This window comes from Mycteria americana, chromosome 2 (assembly GCF_035582795.1).
Source record: "Mycteria americana isolate JAX WOST 10 ecotype Jacksonville Zoo and Gardens chromosome 2, USCA_MyAme_1.0, whole genome shotgun sequence".
Lineage (NCBI taxonomy): Eukaryota > Metazoa > Chordata > Aves > Ciconiiformes > Ciconiidae > Mycteria > Mycteria americana.
The window spans coordinates 3,603,332-3,625,052 of NC_134366.1; the positions used below are offsets into that span (position 1 = coordinate 3,603,332).

General features: G+C 42.4%; 1 protein-coding gene across 3 annotated transcripts in view; it reads left to right on the plus strand.

Moving 5' to 3' along the window:
• OBSCN (obscurin, cytoskeletal calmodulin and titin-interacting RhoGEF) overlaps window positions 1–21,721 on the plus strand; it is a 200,088-nt gene that overhangs the window by 67,750 nt on the left and 110,617 nt on the right. For all 3 annotated transcript variants that reach the window (XM_075492235.1, XM_075492232.1, XM_075492233.1), the window contains 16 exons: window positions 319–588; window positions 1,428–1,694; window positions 3,132–3,398; window positions 5,051–5,317; window positions 6,214–6,483; window positions 7,270–7,536; window positions 8,315–8,581; window positions 10,174–10,446; window positions 11,957–12,223; window positions 14,462–14,728; window positions 15,573–15,839; window positions 16,446–16,709; window positions 17,282–17,548; window positions 17,930–18,193; window positions 19,135–19,401; window positions 20,475–20,741. In XM_075492235.1, coding sequence (XP_075348350.1) covers window positions 319–588; window positions 1,428–1,694; window positions 3,132–3,398; window positions 5,051–5,317; window positions 6,214–6,483; window positions 7,270–7,536; window positions 8,315–8,581; window positions 10,174–10,446; window positions 11,957–12,223; window positions 14,462–14,728; window positions 15,573–15,839; window positions 16,446–16,709; window positions 17,282–17,548; window positions 17,930–18,193; window positions 19,135–19,401; window positions 20,475–20,741 — 4,278 coding nt within the window. The remainder of the gene's footprint in view (window positions 1–318; window positions 589–1,427; window positions 1,695–3,131; window positions 3,399–5,050; window positions 5,318–6,213; window positions 6,484–7,269; window positions 7,537–8,314; window positions 8,582–10,173; window positions 10,447–11,956; window positions 12,224–14,461; window positions 14,729–15,572; window positions 15,840–16,445; window positions 16,710–17,281; window positions 17,549–17,929; window positions 18,194–19,134; window positions 19,402–20,474; window positions 20,742–21,721) is intronic.

Consider the following 21,721-nt stretch of genomic DNA (forward strand, 5'->3'; position numbering starts at 1 on the left):
TCAACATCTGCATTTCAGCGCAGCTATTTTTCCATTTTATAGTGCCAAGTGTTTGATATCATGATAGGAAGGTGGCTTTAGAAATAGGACTGGGAATCAGGAGATCTGTATTCTCTTGAGGCTGTGTCACAGTCTCACTATCTGACCTGTGACCAGCAATATGTGTTTATTTTTATAGAAAAGGATGTTTTAAGGCCTTTTGGGCCAATAAGTACAGTATTCAAATGCAGAAAAGATGGCATGAGTGTGCAGGATGCTAATGAAAGAGTTCTTTCATGACTCCTAAATCCCTGCTTTCTCATTCCGTCCTTCATCCAGAGCAATCCATTAGTATTGTAAAGGAGTTGTGTGATGAGGATGTGACTGAGCCTGAAGAAGCCAAGTTTGAATGTGAGATATCCATTCCATCCGTGAAACCCCCCAAGTGGTCTCTACGTGGAGAAGTCTTACAGGCTGGCAGAAACATTATCATGCAGCAAGAAGGCACCATCCACCGGCTGACAATACTGAAAACCAGTGCTGATATGACAGGCACCATTCAGTTCTCCATTGGCAAATCAAAATCCACAGCAAACCTGCTTGTCAGAGGTAATGTGATTATGTCCTGGCTTGAATTAGATTACGAGAGATCCTTCCTCTCACAGTCCCTGGAAAGTAATTTTTCATACGTACTGTCTAATGTGCAGGCTCCACTGGCTGGGGTCTTGGAAATGTATGGAAGATCTGCTTAGTTCCCAGTTACAAGTTGTTGGGTGCGATGCTGGATGCATGAAATGAGACAGCAACATTTTAGGAAGGGGTCTGATTAAATGGGTTTGGTGTGCCTGGTATTCAAACCTGGTATTCAAATCTATTGAGCTAAGACTGGGTTTTGTTCTGCTGGGGTTTTTTTGGGTTTTTTTTTTTTTCTTCTTGACTTTACCGAAGAGGACAAAACGGATGCAGTTTGCTGGAAGAGTTTATTTTGTCCCATTTCTGAACTAGACAAGTTTGATAGCTCATTTACTTAATCCACTTTGTCATTGACTTGATCTGGGACAAAGCTTCAAGGCTTTTTATCTTCTGCTGTCACCATTGTAAATATCTCCAATCATATCCTGAAGTCCTTGTTTTGTCTTTAATTTGCTTTTACTTGAATAAAAACCTCAATTAGAGAGCAATTCAGTAAGCACTGAACCAGAACTGGACCATGCATTTGGTAGTTAATATACAGTATTATCTTATAGAAACCAGCATTCCTTATAGATCATCATGCCATTTTAGCTTCAAAGCACATCAGCTCTGTAACAGAAACTTGTAGCACCATCTGAGCAGCTCACAAACCAGTTGTGAATGACCTACATTAAATTAATTGGCATGAAATACAGATTAGAAACTTTCCTCTTCTTCAGATTGATGCTTTCTTCTTTCCCAATCCTGCTTTGCAGATTACCACATACAGATCACCAGGAAGATGGAGGACAAGACAGCTCTGGAGCGCCATTCAGTCGTCCTGTCCTGCGACTTCAGGCCTTCTCCAAAGGTTGTGAAGTGGTTCAAGGGTCACACACCCATCGAGCCCTCCGAGAAGTACAAAATCAAGCGGGAGCAGCATTCAGCAGAGCTCAAGATTGTGAAGGTGAAGCCTGAAGATGCTGGCGTGTACAAGTGCAGGGCTGGAAACGCCGAGACAGAAGCCACACTGACCGTTGAAGGTACGAGCAGTTTGCAGCAGGAGGCTTGCCTGTTGCATATATATAAGGAAGAAATTTTTTACGATGAGGGTGGTGAGGCACTGACACAGGTTGCCCAGGAGGTGGTAGATGCCCATCCATGGAAACATTCAAGGCCAGTTTGGACGAGGCTCTGAGCAACCTGATCTAGTTGAAGATGTCCCTGCTCATTGCAGGGGGGTTGGACTAGATGACCTTGAAAGGTCTCTTCCAACCCAAACCATTTATGATTCTATGATATCTTTATGGTTCAGTATTTCAGTCTTCTTGAGTAGAGGTAGATCCCCACAGTTGTCTCCTCCTAATTTTGTATAAATGCAATATCTAAGTGAACTGACTGTATTATGCACTGTGCTGATATTCCGTGATACTGAAATCCAGCACTTACCATGAAGTAGGTAATGCATATGGAAAGGCACCATCTGGGTAAGGCAGAAATTCATGCATCTTTCTCAAGGCCCATTATTTTCCATTTCATCCGAGGAACTAGAACTCTTTGATACCTCTTGCTAAAAATGTCCTTTATGTTAAACTGCTACAGGCCTCTGATTCTGGTGATCTTGGTTGTGGTTTTCATTTCCTGACCACTGTGTCAGCTTTTATATCTGCGATATGTTTATTATTCATAATGATGTTCTACCTCATCCTGGTATGGCACTGTTTTTAGCCAGTTCTTCACCTCTGGTGAAACTGTAAGAAAAGATGATCACGGTGTCACTTTCAGAAAGACTTGGAGGTGAGCCATGGAATCGTTTCCAGAAGTACAGGAAGCAGCTCTTGGTAACAGTTTGGCCTTGAAGAAGTTCATCCAAACAACAAAATTATTTAATACTCCCCAAACCTTCTTCTGAGTTAGCTAGTCCTTGAGAAACAGCATTTCATGGGTGGAGAAGCTGCAAAGAGAAACCTCTGGCCAAGGACTGGGAAAGAAAATTAAATTCCTGTTGCTCCCTAAACCTGAGCAAGTTGCTTAATCTCTTCGTACTTGCTGTTTGTGACCAAACCTGTTGTCTTCATCTCATCCTCTGTGTTTCCCTGGCAGCGAGTAAGGGATAACTTAGTTATAATGTGTCTGTGTGATGAGCACATAGGGACTGGAGCTCTGTGAGGTATTTAGGCATCACTGTAATATCATTACCATTTTAGAAAGACTTACTTGTTTTTAAATTAAAAGGAAAAAAAAAGCAAAACAGTTTTATGTGTTGAAAGAGAATTGAGTGCTCTGGACAATGTAGTCTTTTTAATGGATGTTTTTTTGTTGGACCAAATGCAGAACCAAGCAAATGAAATGTAATGATCCATGGTGTACGGGAGACCAGACTAAATCATCTAATAAACTCTAAACACTATGAAATCTATTTGTGGTAACAGTACTGATTTATGGTGACAGTGGTGATGGTGCACCTTGGTTTCCTACAGCCCGCAATGTAGAAGTACTCAAACACCTGCAGGACGTGGAAATTGAAGAGGAGAGTTCCGCTGTCTTCTCCTGCGAGCTGTCGCACGATGACGAGGATGTGGAATGGTTCCTCAACGGCATCCTCCTTTACACCAACAACTTCAATGACATCAGGAGCGTTGGCAATTGCTACACGCTGACGATGAAGCAGGTCAAGCCTGAGGATGCTGGCACAGTGACAATGAAGTCAGAGAAGGTGTCAGAGACCGTGCGCCTGAAGGTGATAGGTGGGTTGTGATCACACTCCTCCTGAATGTAAATAAGAGATGCAAAAGAGCTCTTATTTACCATACCCATGCAGCAATCCTGCTTGTAAGCTTCTCCTCTCCGGGACTGAGTAACAGGCATGCAGGGGTTTTCTTCCAGTGTAAGTTTCTACTGTAGCTGGTGATTTTTCTGAGGAAGATTGTTTTGATGTCCTGCCAAAACTTTCCATAGCTCTTTATCATGCGTTTAGTTATCAGGATAGCCTGAAGAGCAATTTCCTCTACTTGTCGATCTCTTCAGGAGTATATAGTCTATAAACTGTTGTTTCTAAAGATTTTTGTCTGCAAGGAGGTGAGCTTCAGTGTACTTCCAAGGGTAGGACACACTTTTAGTGCATCAGTTCTGGAGTTGGACTGAATCAGCAAAGAGAAGGCAGTTTGCTGCTGTCCTTCGTATGTCTTAGATGCGTGACCAAACTTTGAGTTGCTGTGGTTTAACATGTTCTTGTGCATCAGCTAGGCCACAGTAAGTTGCGTGAATTATTTTAGGCATGTTAGAAACATGAGGTAAAACTCTCACCAAAACTTCAAAATCACATTTTCTGTAGCAACACACCTGTACATGCATGCTCAGGTAAATCATACTGATTTGTTATCCTAAATTAACTCCTTGTGTCTGGAAACATGAGTGGGAGATGTTCTGAGCCGTTCTCAGACCAGAGTCTGATGTCCTCCACACCCTCTTAGAGACTAATCGCTCTGATTTCCTTTGCATTTTCTCTCCTGATCATGACTAATTTGTTCTTCCCAGAGTACCTGAATAATTTAACTCTGTTACTCTATCCACTCAGAGTCTGAAGGATTTCCTCTTCCTTCTTTCTTTTACATCTGGTCAAAATTTTCCCCCGTATAAATATCCTCTGTGTCAAATATATTTTAAATTAGATAAAGGGAATCGGTAAGACAAAGAGGCAAGAGCAAAAATGTTCAGGAGAGTGAGGAGAATGTGCAGCATATCCTTTTCTAGCTCCTCCTACCACATGAATACTACTTTGTGAAAAGGCAGTGCCAGCTCTCTGGCTTTAGAAGACCAACATCCCAACTACTTCTCTTCACACATTTTTCTTCTAACCACCTGACCCCTTTCGACTTGTAGACTGCTGCAATGAGAAAGGACATTTCCAGAGAACACTTTCTGCTCCTCCACGACACAGAGAAGGGCTTCCTTAAACCTAGTCTATCTTGTTGAGTAGCTATTCCATAGAAATGTGAAGCCCTGGCCTTCACTGAGACCCTACATGCCGGCTCCAAGCCCTGTTCCCTGTGGTGGGATGTCCTATGCCTGACAGATGCCCCAACACAGAGAAAAAAGGAGTTCTTGCAATCTCACAGATGCGCAGTCATAAGAGAGACCACGATTACAGCACTGAATATCACTCCCCATCCATGGCAATGCAGGCTGCCTCTCTCCTTCCATACATCCTCCCATTAATAAATTCTGATTTCCCTAAAACTCGTTCCAGTCATGAGGTGTGAGACTACTTTAGCTTCTGTATTGGTATCATCAGCATTGCCAAGGGTTTAATTAAGCTCTCTTTAAATATTTGGTAGCAATTGAAAATGTCTCAACTTAAATATCCTGGCTGTTCTCTGTTTTGCCTGTTAACCTTCAGAGAAGCCTGCTGTCTTCATGAAGTCCTTGGACGATGTTTTTGGTGAGGAGCGAGGTGTGATTAAACTGGAATGTGAAGTCTCCAAAGAGAAGGTCAAACCTGTTTGGAAAAAGGATGGTGTGAAGCTCACTTCGGGTAACAAGTATGAGCAGATACAGTCTGGGAAGACCCTGTGCCTCCTTATCCATGACCTTGACAAGACAGATGCAGGTTTATACACGTGTGATATTGGCACTGATGTTGCCAAGTCAAAGGTCAGCGTTCAGGGTAAGTATTGTAGACGATGGCCAGTCAAGGGGTGCTGCAAATATGGGTGGGCTTGGTCACTTTTTCTCACTCCTATTCCTCCATGAGCCTCACATAACACGGTGTTGTCTGAATAATCCCTGTTACTCTTTGATGTAAGTATATCTGAACTTTCAGTGAAAATCACATGTCAAGAATGTAGTGACAATGTTTCCTTCCTGAACATTCCTAAGGTGCAGAAATCCTCCCAGAAGAGCAAATAATTTCTCAAAAAAAACCCCAAAACAAAAACCCCCAAAAATCTAAGCAGCATGTGTTTCACAGTTTTGAGCTATTCATTCAGAGTTCGTTGTGGGAACACAAAAGTAGGACAACATTGTCTATTGAAGAACCCAGCAATTCAGCCTGTCCTCTAATCCTTGTGGCTGCTTGAAGGAAAGAGAAGTGTTCATGGCTTTCAAACTCCTGTTGGTAAAGAGACAAATTTTGAATTTGTCTGATTTGAACACCAGGAGGGGTAGGATGGTAACAAATTAACGAATACAAACATCCTATTTCTCATATCATCATAGGAAAAAACCTCACACAACATCCCAGAGGCTTCCTGTCTGACAGCTTTTCTCCCCTCTAGCTCATTGAATCTTGACTCTTCTCCACCGAGTGAGCTGTCCTCCGTGCAGTCCTTCCAGAGCAAAGCCAGGAAATTCACATGTCCTTTTTTTCTATAGTTTTGTGATGATTCTGAGTGGAAATGTCTGAGAAATCCTTCCCTTGTCAAATACATCTGTAAGGAATGCAGTGCTGTCCTGTCAATCAAGTAGATAAACCAGTCTGATGAGCTAAAAATGTCAATATTATTACTCATGTCAATCATAAAAGCCTTTTCTCCTTGTATTAACCTAGGTTTTGTCTTCCAGAACTGAACATTGGCATCACCAAACGGCTGAAGAACACTGAAATCCAGGAGGGAGAAGATTGCACTTTTGAGTGTATTTTGTCCCATGAAAGCATTGACGACTTCAACTGGATGCTGAATGGGAACAAAGTGGAAAGTGGAGGGCGATTTAAAGCCTCTAACATGGGTCGGAAATATATGCTCAATATCAAAAGCGTGATTCCTGATGATGCTGGGGAAGTCGTTTTCACTGCCCGTGGTCTAACCTCCAAGGCTTCTCTGGTTGTGAAAGGTAATGAGATCAGAAAAGTTCTGGGGTTTGATTTCTTGGGTGTCTTTTCATGAGGTATGTCAGTAAACCATGAAGGCAACCTCTTGTTATGATCAAAGTGAATAGCAGCCTTCTCTGTGAGCCTTGAAGCACTGAGATTTTTCCTTAAAAACAAGTGAAAGGCTGAAAATTGTATAGATATTTGAGAATTGCAGAATACACTGGGTAGTGTAATTGTACAGACAATTACTACCTAGACTGTGTGCATCAGAGATAATCACCCAAGACTCCCTGGGTAGTCACCGGAGAGAAGAAATAGGTAGCTTTCAGACATAGTTCATCATCTGCAATTAGACCTATTTAGGACAAAATAAATGGTTCTTTGAAGTCTATGGCCTGTACTTAGCAGATTACTAGTGGCTGTAGAGCGGCCCTGGAGTGAGTGCCTCTGCTACATAACTCTATAGCATAGATGTCTGTATTTAGTGAGATAGATCCCACCATAACTGCACTCCTACAGTAACTTCAGTGATGACAAAATGACATCGCCCGAAATGGATGCCATCGGGACAAGTCCTCAGTTCCTGTAAGCAATCATTAATATCCACTGAGAGCCCATAACTGCAATTAATATGTACTAAAGAGCAAGACTGCTTTTTCCTTCCCTTCCCTGACATAGTATCAATCATTCACTGAGGAATGTGAAAACTTGCTGGATATTCGAATTGCAAAAAACCCAACCATATAGTGATCACGATCATGATTTTTATTCAAAGTTCCTTTTTTTTTTTTTCCCCCTCTCTTCAGAAAAACCTACTGAGGTTACAAAACAGCTGGAGGATAAAACATCAGCAGTGGGGCAGGACATCAGCCTGAGCTGTGAATTGTCAAAACCTGATGTGAGCATCAGGTGGTACAAGGATGGCAAAGCAATCCGAAAAAGCCAGAAATATGACTTGCACCAAGAGGGAACACGGGCCATTCTGATCATCCATGACTCCACGGTCAAGGACAGCGGGGAGTACACCTGTGAGACAGATGTCTCTCAAACGAAAGCCAGGATCACAGTGCAAGGTCAGTTGAAGCATGCAGAGGGGCTGGCATGTGCAGAAGCTCGGGTAAATATCTACAGCCTGTGGGAGATATTCTTCTCTTCTATCTCCCTAAACAGGATCAATTTTTAGTTTTCAAAAAATATCATGGATTAAAAGCTTTTAAAAAAACCTCTGAGAAAGCACCTTGTAGGTACTGAAGAATCTTATGTGCTATGTAATGAGTCAATCAAAATTGGCAATTTGAATTAGTCTTTCTTGAATATGGGTGATCAAAACTGTATGCAGTCTGCAAGACGAGACCTCACCAGTACCTGTACAATGGCATTAAACTTTCCTGGAAGTATTTTACCTGATATGTCCTGTGACAGGAGGTGGACCTGGTGTTTTTCTCAGATCCATCCCATCTGATAGGATGAGAGGAAATGGCCTCAAGTTGCACCAGGAGAGGTTTAGATTGGAATGTCAGGAAAAATTTCTTCACCAAAAGGGTTGTCCAGCATTGGAACAGGCTGCCCAGGGAAGTGGTGGAGTCCCCATCCCTGGAGGTATTTAAAAGACGTGTAGATGTGGTGCTCAGGGACATGGCTTAGTGGTGGACTTGGTAGCGTTAGGTTAACGGTTGGACTCGATGATCTTAAGGGCCTTTTCCAACCTAAATGATTGTATGATTCTATATTCTGTGATTCTACAAGTGGGGGCAGAGGGGATTCAAGACCACTCTGTATGCTCAGGACTTGTTTGGATAACAAATCTCTCTCTGCCTCTCTTTTTCTTTTTTCTCCTCCCCCCCCCCCCAGAAAAACCTAATTATTTTGTCAAGGAACTTTCAGATCTGAAAGTTGATGAAAATGGAACTGCAGTTTTTATATGCCAGAGTGAGAAAGCTGCATCCTCTGTGGTCTGGAGGAAAGGCATGGCTGAACTCAGGGCTAGCAAGAAATACGAGATCACACAGAAAGGACAAGTCCTGCAGCTGACCATAAATAACTTGGAGAAAAGTGACAGTGACACTTACACCTGCGACATTGGTGATGCCCAGTCCAGAGCCAAGCTAGTCGTGCAAGGTATGCATGAGAGGAATATGATTGTATGTCCTGTTTCTCCACCAGGAAACATTATATGCAGAGGCAGATCTATTTCCCAGCATACAGGTAGCAGATCTACTGATTTCTGGCTCTGAGTCATGATGTATATACACTGCCAGGACGTGCGGACAAAAATATAGCAAGACGGAGCTGGACATGCAGAGCAATTTGTTGATTTGAAGCAATTACACCTGGTGTACTTTGGGTGTGATTTAAAACCAAAATGCTGATGTGAGGAGAGGCTGGTGTTCCTGTGTGCACACGTGATGGATATGATTCAGAGTGCCTGCTATTAGATGAGGGAAAAATTATTCTGTCTCCAGGCTTTTCTCCATATCCCTTGATGCCTCTTTCCAGTAGTGGTTTCTAAGAGGGGATGGATGAATGAGTGGTCCAGAGATCTTTCAGTGCTAAATGTCCCTCTGCACCGTAGACATCAGTTACACCCTCCAGCTGAAGAGTACAACCCAAGCAGCTTTTGTTTGATGCTGCAGGCGGTAAATGAGCTGTGGTGGCCAATGTTAGCAGCAGGGCAGTGTTTAAGGGGAAGGAGTGAGGTCTGGTTGTTACTGCTCCTCGCGGTTCCCTCACTGCACCCCCAACTGGGAGAAACTCTTCAGCCAAAATAGATGAAGCGATGAAGAGAATAGGAGGAATAATTCAAGAATAGTTGCATAGAGATGCGGTGGCGGTGTCCACTTATTAATTATTATAGCTAGTTATTAAAGACAAGGGGGTAAACTTAGACTCCTCCACCTCTGATCATCTGCTAGAGCAGCCTTGAGAAGCAAAGAAGCTTAATCTCCATCATGGCCTCAGGATCTGAGCTACCTGAATTTGCTGTGAGGTTTCTAACACCGACTTTTCTAAGTGAAAAAATACTTCTCTGTCACAAAGCTCAAGATAAAAGGAAAAATTCTCTGTATTGGTTTTGTAAGTAGGAGCAACATCAGATACATCTTCGTATACAGTAATAACCTTATTTTATTTATTTATTTATGGTTAGGTGTATATCTATATTGATACAGGCAGGTTTTCAGGGCTGTTTTGTTTCTTTTTACTAAAGCTGCAGTCAGACACTCTCTCCACTTCCCACTGTGTTTATTGTTGGACTGAGCTCAAAGAAGGCGGGGGCTGGGTGGTCCTATCCCATAGAAAGCAAGTTACATTTGCTCTAGAAAAACAGAGGGGTTGTCGCGGGAGGGATCATCTGCTTAGTGGTGTCTGGAACCCAATGATACCGTCAGAGATGCATCCTTTCAGCCTTTCCAGGTAGTTTCATTAGGAGAAACTTTATAACACTGGATTTGAGTTGTACTGGCTACTTGTTCTGCTATATGTTCTGGTGCTTTGAAGTTGTCTTCATCCTATTTTGGTGTGTGTCCTGTATGTATTATCTTCCTGTGAATGGTTTTTGCGTTCAGTAACGGGGGAGTTGTGTTTCAGTCTTCTGTATCGTGAACATATTTCTTTCTTGAAATACTCACATGGGAAATCTTGGAGTTTTCCATATCACTTTTCATGCTAGAAACTGAAGATTCCAGTAATTGATGTATCTATGTTCCTTTCAGGCCAGAAAGTGCTAATAACAGAAGACCTGGAAGATGTCACTGTGTTAGAAGGAGAATCTGCCATGTTCAAATGCAGAATCTCTCCTGTAGACTATAGCAAAGTGCAGTGGTTTTTGGATAAAACCCCACTCCATACCAATGAACTTAATGAGATCCAGTCTCAGCCCGGTGGATATCACTTGCTAACGTTGAAAAAACTCTCACTGAAGGACTCGGGGGTCATTACATTTGAAGCTGGTGATAAGAAAACCTCTGCCAGTTTGGTTGTTAAAGGTAATTCAGTCATAAAAACTGCAGGAGAGGAAAGAATGTGTAGAAATAACTACGGGTTAGTGGGGTAGGTGAAAAAAAGACAACAAAAATGCTACAAATTTGGCCTCATCATATGTATATCTGTATACGTTCAATAATAGCATTACCTATATAATGAAGCTAGGGCTGGGGAATTAACAGTTTTTAATCCTGGGCAACTCTCAGTGTGTTTATTGGACCTTAGATGGGAATGTTATACTGTAGGGATGGTACATTGCATGCCTTGTCCAGTTTTCCTTGAGCTGAGCTGATAGGGTGATGATACGTGAGGAGAAATTAATTAGTTCAAGAAAAAAAAAAAGTGCAACCAATAAGTTTTTAACTTAGTTTTCATTGCCTGAAAAGCAACATTGCGTGTGTTCTCTGCTATTCATTGTTGACAATGAATTGTTTTCTCTGGAAAAGTTAAACTGAGTTAAAACTGCAGTGTTAGTCTACTTCTGTAGCAAGGGAATAAAACGAATGTCAGACAGCACAAGAGTGCAGGATTAGAGAGGTGTTTTCTTACTGGAAACATAAATATTTCTCATTGCCCAGAGATGTAAAACACAGTCGCTACTGTGTCAGATCATATTCTCATTCTTTTCACAATCACCACATTTCTTGCAAAGATCTTTTTTTTTTTCCAAAATTTGAAAATTTGCCCAAATTTTGCTGTGCTACAGAAATGCACACAGATTTTTCTGAAGGCAAATTTGCAAAAGGCTAATTCCTTTTGGTAATGCTAATATATGATGCTATAGTACCAAAACCAGGTTTTGGTCTCCTGATTGATTGGATTTTTATGGATTAAAAAGCATTAAGCTGAGAGGGATAAGATGTACTTTGGCCAATTTAGCTATTGGTATCTAGCTTAGGCTACTTCTAAAAGCTGTGTAGAGAGACAAGCACTTCCAGGAGCCATTCTTCTTCTCTGTCCTAATGACCTGTTTTGGAAGTGAACATCTGGTCTCTGGAGGCGTCTGTCATCTTCCAGCGGTTATAGAGACAGCCTACATGACCAGTCTGAGCTATCTACCTGGTTTTTAGATGACTTATGAGATGAGACCTGCTCTAGATGACTGGCTTTGAGAAACCTGTATTGCACCTCGCTTCATGCAGAATTAGCTTTTCCACATTCAGTTAGAAGGTTCAAACTAATCAGCTTACATGTAAAAAGGCTTAGGAAAATCATGTCTCCATCTTGTTCATATTTAGCGAGATGCGAGAGAGATCTTATTTATGTTCTTCAACAGACGCATTTTCTTCTCAGTTTCTCCCAGATGGTGTTAGGTATTTACTAAACAACATTTTATGGCATGACTGGTGCCTTCCTGAGGGCTTTATAGTCATGAACACCAAATTATTTGTTACTAACCTTGACCTGTAATTTTGATACAAGTAATCTTGGATGTAAATCCCACAGATTACTTGTGATCTGAAAATCCGCACCTCTTCTGAAACATCTCAGACGGTTTTTATGTGATTCTAGAGAAGCCCTGCATCTTCACAAAGGAGCTGGTTGATACTGAAGTCACTGAGGGAGAGGATGTGATCCTTCACTGTGAAACCTCCAAATCAGACAGCCCTGTAAAGTGGTGCAAAGACGGGAAGAGCCTTAGGAATTCTTCCAAGTATAACATCAGCCGGTCGGGATTTGAAGCCAAGCTTGTCATTCACAGGGCAGAAGAAGGAGACAGTGGCAGATATGAGTGTGAGGCTGGAGCAGCTAAAAGTAGTGCGGTTATTACTGTCAAGGGTAAGAACATTTGGAGTGATGGTTTGGGTCCTAACTTGTTATCTAACACCGAGGTCAGAGTAATAAATTGAAATGATAAAAATGTGAAACTATACTGAAAAGGAACCTCATGTCTTTGCACCACAGTGCAGCAGAGGTTTTCATCAAATCATCTGGGACAGCACCAAGAGAGGTGACGGAATGTGAAATAGGAAAATCCTTCATCTTACCTGATTTAGCTCTGTGAAAGTTAAGTGCCTAAAGCTCTCTGGAGCAGAGAGCAATGGGTCAGTAGAGAACAGTGGGCATCTCTGTAGGAGATCCACCTAGCCTAAAAGGTAATCCAGAGAAAGGATGAATCACTTTCTGAAGCTGTCTCCACTGCTGTCTCTCTCCAAGGAGGGAGCTCATATACCCACATTTGTCTGGGTAATTGCTTTAGGCAGCCAAATTTATTGAGAGTAGTGCACCCAAAGTTTTTATTCCAAAGATCATGATCAGGCAGGAGGTGCTATCTGAGGGGTTGTGGTCTGAGCTGGAGCAAAAGTTGTCGTCTTAGACACGTGAGACTTGAATGTACTGCCTTGAGCACTTTGGGTAAGCACCACGTACGTTAGGTAAGTGTTGGGTCTGAGCCGTGTCAGAACCAGGCTCACCTGCTACCCACGTTATAATTGCTCCAGCCTGTCTTGAGTCAATGCTTCAGCCTGAGGTTGGAGCTTGGTTCCTGTGAGCAAAATTGCTCGTTCACATGGGCAGGTTCGAGCAGATACAGGGAGGCTCTTAATGGCACAGGCTGGGTTCAGCCTGACCGTGGATATCCTGCGTGCAGCTCTTCTTAACATGCTCTGGAGGGGCTGATCGAAAGCTGCACCTGGCTTAGAGAAGTCGGCGTGAACAAAAAGCATTTGGGTTGTTGGAATAGTCAACCTGAACCTCAGAGCATGAAGAGGGAAGGCAAGATGCTCACAGTATTTATCTAGAGCACAAAGAAACAAGACAACTTCAGGCTGAGATCTGCTGTGCAAGGAAAGAGAAGACCTTGACGATGTAATGAAGAAGAGAGGTGATGGTTAATGGTCCAGATTTGCTGTGTCTTTCATTAGTACTAGGATGCTTTCCCAATATCTGTTATACAAAAAAGAAAGATCTATGTTGACTTTAGTAGGACCTGGATCTGACCCATAATGAAGAGGAATTTTTCTGTTAGAAAAAAAACCCACATAATGAGTGTTGAACAACAGCTCCATTTTTCCCTTCACAAAGAAGGGTGTAGATGGATGCAGGATTTAAACACATGGGTTCAGGTCACCGGTAGATGTGAAGGAGTCAAGACATAAGGATGCCTACCACAAATTACAGTGTTGTAGCTTTCCTTTATCTATTAGGGTCACAACAGAACAGCAGAATGTAAAAACAGAAAAAAAAAAAAAAAAAAAAGTCAGTAGCCATGTGACACTGAGTGTCCCAAACTAGACGTAAAAGGGGAAAAGAATAGGCTGTAGTTTTTCAACAGCCACAGGACACAGGACAACTGCATCACGGATCAGTAGCTGACTTGCATATTTATAAGACAGCAGAAGCCAGGAAGAAATTGGGTTTTTTTCATGACCTGAAGGCAAAACACTTCAGTTGAGGGTTTTTTTTCCCAATAAGTGCCTTCTCTACACTAGCTCACCTTAAAGCCTTGAATCCCAGGCTGTGATAGAGCCTGCATAGGAATCTCCACAGGGACCCTTTCATATACAGCTGTGCTTTCCTCTCTGTGTATGCTCTGTGCTGTTTTTAAGTCTGTATTCACGTCTGACCAAAATATGTTGTGGGGTTCTTTATCATGAGAAATCAATACTGCTGGTAATGACAGAAGTGCTTTGCCATTTGTGTCCTCTGTGTTATGTGCAAGTTGACCTCAGTAAAGTTTTATGTTTTTTGTGCCAGTGGTCCAGCTCTGACCACCCATCTGCAACGCGCTGTTTGCGTCATTAATAGCAGGGCAGCATCTGCCACTAATGTTAGTAATGACAACAGTAATAGTCGCAATGTCTTCAATAGTACAGACAGTGGTTAAAAGGAAAAAAAGCATATGGTCTCAAATATCTTTTGCTGCTGTAGAGTGCTGGCAGCCAGATGTGAGCCGTAAGAATCTGTTTACTGTTTGCTAGTGCTTTTCCATTCCTGTGGTTTTCTATTTGAATAGCAAAGTCTGAAACAAAAAGGAAAAAGTTATTTCCAATCAACATCTGCAATGTTCTTTTTCAGAAATGCCAGTCCTTTTCAAGCAAGAGCTCCAAAATGAAGAAGCTAAAGAAGGAAAACAAGTCAAGCTGACTTGTGAGCTCAGCAAACCTGATACCCCAGTGAAATGGATGAAAGGAGACACTGTTCTCTATGCCAGTGAAAAGTATGAATTTAAGCAGTGTGGTACTGTGGCAGAGCTCATTATTCGAGATGTCAAATCGATAGACTCTGGGGAATATACCTGCAGCACTGGGGAACTGAAGACCACTGCTCGGGTGAAAGTAAATGGTAGGCAGAGTTAGATACGTTGCCATGCTTTCTTAATGCATTGCTTAATAGATCTTCTATTACAAAAACCTCACAGCATTTTGTGGCAGTGCCACCTACAAATTCATACGTGAAATTTAATGGTAGTATTGCATACTTGTAAGCACCTGTATATATTTCATTCATGTAATCTCACGTTATGTGTCTGGGATTTTAAATCTGTAACTTCCTACTGAACAGAAAATAAGTAAGTGCAAAGGGTTCATTTTCTATACCCTACATACCCTACCCATAGTTCCTGACCTATCAGCTTTTTTACATGGCTGTGATTACGATTGGAGTTAGAGTTGGAGGTCAGGAGCATGGGAGCACAAGAAGAACATGAAAACGTAAGTCAAGTCCAGTCTCTGATTAATGTTTAGACCCCCAAACTCCCCAAAGCATCCTTTTTTAAAGGCCCTCAGATGCCATCAGCATTCCCCAATGCCATGAAACAAATATAGTACCTTTAGTAGTATAGCAAAAGCAGTATGTGCTGGAGCAGAAAGCAGGAGAGATATAAGGCATGAATACTGTCACAGAGCCCTGCAGCAGCAGGGAATTTGTTAGGGGAGGATGCTCAGAGGACTCTGAAGGTGTCCTTATTAAAGATGAGAGAAACTTCCCCCATACTCCTAGGAATCCCAGTGAGATGATAACATCTGGGGGAGAGATTTCTTCCTGCTCCCAAGCAGAATCACTTTGTTACATAGCCAAGGGAGGGTCTAGGGTGGCTCTTCTCATTTGGAAAAGGACTAGCTTTAAGGGACGCTTGTTGTACAGCAGGTCAAGAGGGCATGTCCTAATCCCTGGTTCTGTGTTCTAGCTGTGCCTGTCCTTTTTAAACAAGCCCTGGAGAACATGGAAATGGAAGAGGGGAAATCTGTCTCCTTGCGCTGCGAACTCACAAAAGCTGATGCCACCGTGGTGTGGAAGAAGGGAGAAGCCACGCTCCAGGCAAGTGCCAAATATGAAATGAAGCAGAAGGGGACAGTGGCAGAGCTGGTGATTCATAATGCAGAGCCAGAAGATGCAGGAAGATACACGTGTGACACTGGAGACCAGCAGACCACAGCCCAAGTCAAAATCCATGGTAGGAATAAGACACCTGCTTGTGACCATTTGTTGTTGTTCTTGCCATGGTCCTGCTCTAGCTCCTGCACATTTATAGTGAGAATTAAGATAAAAAGGGATCAGTTTAAACAAAAGGCAGCTCTCGCTGGGTCCATTATGTTCTCTATTTTCTAGGACAATAACTTGATGCTAAAACAAATATCCTTGATAACAAGGTATCTTTCCCTGCCTCTAAAATAACTGTTCTGCTTTCTGCTCTGGATAGAGGCACTTGCCTGAGCTCTAAGCCAGGAGGTAAGGGCCTCAGCTACACATTTTGTTGAAGAACATGCAATTCTTTTCTGCACTTTCTCAGCAAGTTTTTCATGCGTCTGTGACCAACAGCATTTGGGCAGCAGAAGGGTAATTACTTCAATACTCTAATTACTGGGAAATAATTGTGGTGTTTTTATTTCCTCCCAAACCCATGGTGTGCTATTGTAAAGTCAAGTAGAGTCCTGGACAAGCAGGTAGGTCAGAGCTTATTAGCTGTGCCAAGAGAATTTGTTTTGGCTTTAAGTCCCGTATGAGATCACCAGCTGGTAATGATGCTCCTAAAGTAAAATGAGAACGCTTCATTCCTCAGCCATCTCTGTGCTCATCAAAGAAGAGCTGAAGAGCGTGGAAGCTGTGGAGGGTGGGACCACCACCCTGCGATGCCAGCTGAGCAGAGAGGCCCCTGTGGAGTGGAGGAAGGGGCACACTCTTCTCCGGCCAAGTAACAAGTACAGGATGAGACAGGAGGGCACGGTGGCTGAGCTGCTGATCCACGATCTGGACCCAAAGGATGCTGGAGACTATACATGTGTAGTGGGGAACCAAAAAACCACAGCAGCCTTGTCAGTGAATGGTAAAAAGTCAGAAATAACCTGTGAAACTCTGGAATGTTTTTGTCCATCTCTTGCCTCCTCCTCTCTGTACATTCCCTCACAACACCTACCTTCATGTCCTGCTTCTACTTTTTTCATCCTTCCACTTTTTCATGTTGCTATGTCACTCCTTTCCCCAGTCTCCATCCAAGATCAGCTTTCATTATTTCCAATGTTGGATGTGTGTGTGTTGTGTTGTCTTCCTACCTTTCCTCAAGTGAAGGGTGCTAACGTGCATGTATGTTTTCCTGATTTAGTATGGAAACATAAGATTCCTTGGGATTTTCTGTTAAGGAGGGTTCATCGCCTTTCATGATGATGATGAGTTTGTCATTTGTATGCATGATCCCAATCAAGATCACATGTACTTTGATTCCCACAGAACAATTTACTAGAGAATTTTTTTTACCATCCATAAAAAAAGGCAGGATGTGCTTAAGGATAAGGGTGTTGGAATAAGGCTTAGGTCATACCATAAATCACAATTCAGCCTCTGACCAGAGATCTGGGCAGGGTCTTGGGTTGCAATCCCTTTTCATTCTGCATCTCTCAGCCCTGCCAGTCCGTTTCAAAAAAGAGCTGAAGAACGAGGAAGCCACCGAGAGCGGGACAGCCACGCTGCAGTGTGAGCTGAGCCAGGCAGTGGGCTCAGTCGAGTGGAGGAAGGACGGGAAGGTGCTGATGCCAAACGGCAAATACAAAATGAGACGGGAAGGTCGTTTTGTTGAGCTGATTATCCAAGACTTAGACTTGACGGATGCTGGGAGCTATACCTGCGTGTGTGGAGACCAGAAGACAACAGCTGCCTTGAGAGTGAATGGTAACTGTTCTACCCATTTTGCTCATTAAGCCCCAAACTTAGTGTGTTTGACAGCATTTGCTGGTCATCCAAAGCTTGGTCAGTGTGATTTCTTAGAGTTTTCGTGTTCGTGGCTCTGTGGTACCAAAGAGTCACCCTATTAGAGAATATTCCCTTGTGCTTTTTTTTTTTTGCTTTGAGACAGCACAGCTATGTTGTATATTGTTTTCTCTAATTTATTTCTCTCTACTCTAGGAGGTTTTACCCCCCTTTCAACTGTATCCACCTCGCAGTAGTGCATTTTTGGTTAAATGTATACACTGCAGCCCAGTAACTCATGGCAGAGTCCAGTTCATTTCGTTCTAGTGCTGATTCCTTCTCTGTTGGTATTGCATCCTTCAGCCTTGCCTATCCTCTTCCAAGAAGAAATGTTGAACAAGGAAGCTACAGAGGGGGAGGCAGTCACTTTGCACTGTAAACTGAGCAAATCAGCCCCGGTTGAGTGGAGAAAGGGGAATACGGTCCTCAAGCCAAGTGAAAAATATAAAATAGAGCAGGAAGGTCCCTTTGCGGAGCTGATGATCCGGGATTTGGATTTGGCAGACGCTGGTGATTACAGCTGTGTGTGTGGAGATCAACAGACTACGGCTGCTTTGACAGTAAATGGTAAAAAGAAATTCTCAGCACATGCCCCAAGTACACCTGTATAATTCCAAACTCTCTTCTTCTTTTTCTCATGTTTCATCTGGTCCCTGTATACTTTCTGTCATCCCCCCTGCTGGTTCATTTTTCTGTCCTGTTTTCCTTCTCTTTCTCTCCTTTCACCTGATGCCCTCTTGATGTGCTGTTTGTCTTCCTAGGTGCTATGTTCAAATGACAAGTGGAGTACAGGTCCCCAACTCAACACAATCTCCCTAGTCCAGTATAGCTGCTTGTTTAAAAGTTTTCCCATAGGGATTGACCTAAAAGTCGGAATAATATTTACTTTTTGTTACTTAGACTGTTACACTTGTTGCTCCTAAGAGGAACAAGTTTTCATCAATGTATGATGCTACACAAGAACTATCTTAATGAAAAATTGCCTTTTTATTCTCCTGCTATTCCCAGCCCTTTTTTACCAATTTTAGCTTAACTCTTCCAAAGCATGTACTTTGTCTCTTCAGAAAGCTGACAGCATGTTTGTAACTGTTCTGTTTCAAGGGGCTCTATTTCTAAAAATACAGACAGTGCCATGAATCAGGCACTTCTGTAGAACGCTGTTTTTCTCGAAGGAAACAAAATGCTTTGGGTCTCATATTGAAATACGGCCTCTAATTTTACCCCTTTGATTCTACGGCATATAAAGTAAAGGACAGATGACTTGTAAGCTAAGTTTGCAGATAGACAGGCTTGCTTTTAAAGCAAGTTTTAAAGTGTGAGGACAAAAAATTAAAAATCAGACTGAAATCTCTTGAAACGTTAGAGGCTGGAACAAAATCCTGGAGTGTGAAGAAGGTCTTGTGGCTTCAGTGACATGCAGGTTCAGGGAGATAAGAGAAGAGAGTAGTAGATTATGGGTCAGGCTTTCTCAGCTTTGATGCCGTGTCCATATTGCATTTACTCTGCAGTCCTGCCTGCTCTTTTCACCAAAGAACTGACAGATGAAGAAGCCACAGAAGGTAAAAGTGTCTCTCTGCACTGTGAGCTGAACAAGGCTGCTGCTAACGTGGAGTGGAAGAAGGGCTTCAAGACCCTCAAGTCAAGTGACAAGTATAAAATGAAACGTGAAGGTTTTGTTGCTGAGCTTATAATCCGAAATCTAGAGACGACGGATGCTGGAAATTATTCCTGTGTGTGCGGAGACCAGCAGACTATGGCAGTTTTAACAGTACATGGTAAAACAAACAAAACAAGACACGTGCTAAAAGTAACTATCCTGTTTTCTCTCTTCATTTGGAGAGACACCTGGTTACCCTACCATCTCCTTCCTTCTGCCAGACCCTTACCCACAGCTCACTGATGCCAATGAAGTGACGCTCCCATTGGCGTCAGTACGTCCGGGGTGCATGGCACAAGAGGGGTATCAGTGTGCAAGCTCAGCGAAACATATAGGCAACCCAGACTGCCACTACTGGTTTAATTAGGGTCCATCATTTTGCTTTTCCCCTTGAAAGTTCATTTATTAGACTCCCCCTTATGCTCAAGCCCAATAAAATGGGTTGCCTCGAAGGGACCATGACTTAGTGATTTTAAGGCTTCATAAAATTCCCAAAGGTTAGGTTATTCCCTGGAATCTTATTCCCATACTCCATTCCTGGCACAACAAGGTGCTTTTATACATATGGGCCAGTTGTCATTGCATTCAGTTACTCTCCTATGTAAAGCAAGCCCAAACCTTCTAAGGGATGACCATTCCCAGGGAGAACTTTGATTTTTACTGCAACTGACATGTTTGAAAGGATATGTCAGTTCAGGTGAAAATGCTTGTTTTCCCACCATGTATTGAAATGAACAATTTCATTTCAAACTGACATTTAGAATGAAACTCCAGTGTTTCATTTTTTAATGGACAATGTCTTTTCATTTGCTCAAGTATGTGAAAACATAGCAAACATCCTCCCATTATGGCTTAAAAAGTCATATAAGAAACCCAATTTTTTTTCAGAAATTTCAAATTAGTATTTATTCTTTTTGCTTGAAATTTCACAGGAAAAAAATTTGGTTTTCTACTTCTGTCTGTATTGATTTGTGGCAGACTACATGTGAAATAGCTCTACAGATTACTGCAAGCATTGAGTACTTTCCTGGTGATGACATTTCTTTCCTCATACTGATTCATGGAGACTATTGAGAATCTGTATTGATAAATCAGTTCACGATAAGAGGGGAAAAAAAAAAATTAAACATCGATGGTTAATTTTAACTCTTTGGGGTGTTACATCTCACTGCTCATATTGCTGTCCTTCAGCTTTGCCTGCATTTTTCAAAGAAGGATTGAAGAACAGAGAAGCCACAGATGGTGCAACAGCCACTCTGCACTGCGAGCTGAGCAAGGTCGGGGTCCCGGTGGAATGGAAAAAAGGGGACAAGACACTCAAACCTAGTGATAAGTATAGGATGAGACAAGAAGATACCGCTGCAGAGCTGTTGATCCGAGATCTGGAGGTAGAAGATACAGGAGAATACACCTGTGTGTGTGGAGATCAGAAGACCTCGGCTGTCTTGACAGTCCATGGTAAAAAAGCCCTTCTCTGTTATCATAGCAGTATCTCAGGGAGCTCCCTTTTCTCCGAGAGGTCTCTTTCCCACTTGCTTTGATGTTTTGATTCTGCAGCATTTTCTTGCTTTGCTGGCTGTTTCATCCCATCTCCCAGTGTCTGGCAGTTTGAAACTAGTGGCTTTATAGCAAAGTAAAGAAGAGTTGTGAGAATTTCTCGTCTTAGTCTTCACTTTTTAAAAGTGAAAAGGCACCTGTGTGTAAGGCCAAAAGTGAGCAGACCTCCAGCAGCAAGCTTGTTCTCAGAGGGTTTGTCCTTGCGTCTCACTGATGTCAGTGGATTTCGGTGCTTAACTTGAAAGAATGATCTTTAAAAAACGCTGAGTTCAGTTAGTGAGAGGTTTTCCCAGTCAGGAATGAATGACTGTCCTCCTTTGTGGGACTGTGATATATTCTGCCGAGGAACTACTACTTTCCAAAAAAACCCCAAACCATTATTCTGCAGGTCCTGATTTAGGGAGTAGAGAGACAGATTTTGTTCCTGTCTCTGCCATGGTGAATAGTGACAAGCTTTGGTTGCCTCTCCAGCAGAGACAGTTCTTATATAGTTCCAATAGATGAAAGAATAGTTTTTATTTGAGATATATCTTAAGGATAAGATGCTTCTAAGGACAGGGGCAAAACTGTGGAGGCAAAACTCTCTTCTCTCAGGTTTTCTGCACACTTTTGCTTCCTCTTCTTTCTCCCAGCTGGAGGTACTTCTGTTCCTCCCCTCCTCTGAGCTGGGACTTTCTTCCCTGCATAAGTCATTTCCTTTTTACTTTGGTGGCACACCACAAAGTATGCTGAATGCTGCTAGAAAAAAACACTGTATTCCTGATGTTAGAGCCATTATGTCCTCGGAAATTATGGCTTAAAGGTGCACCTGGAGTTATATTACTAATTTTTTTTCTGAACAAGAAAGATAAATTATGGTGTCAGGAAAGGTAGAGATCTCC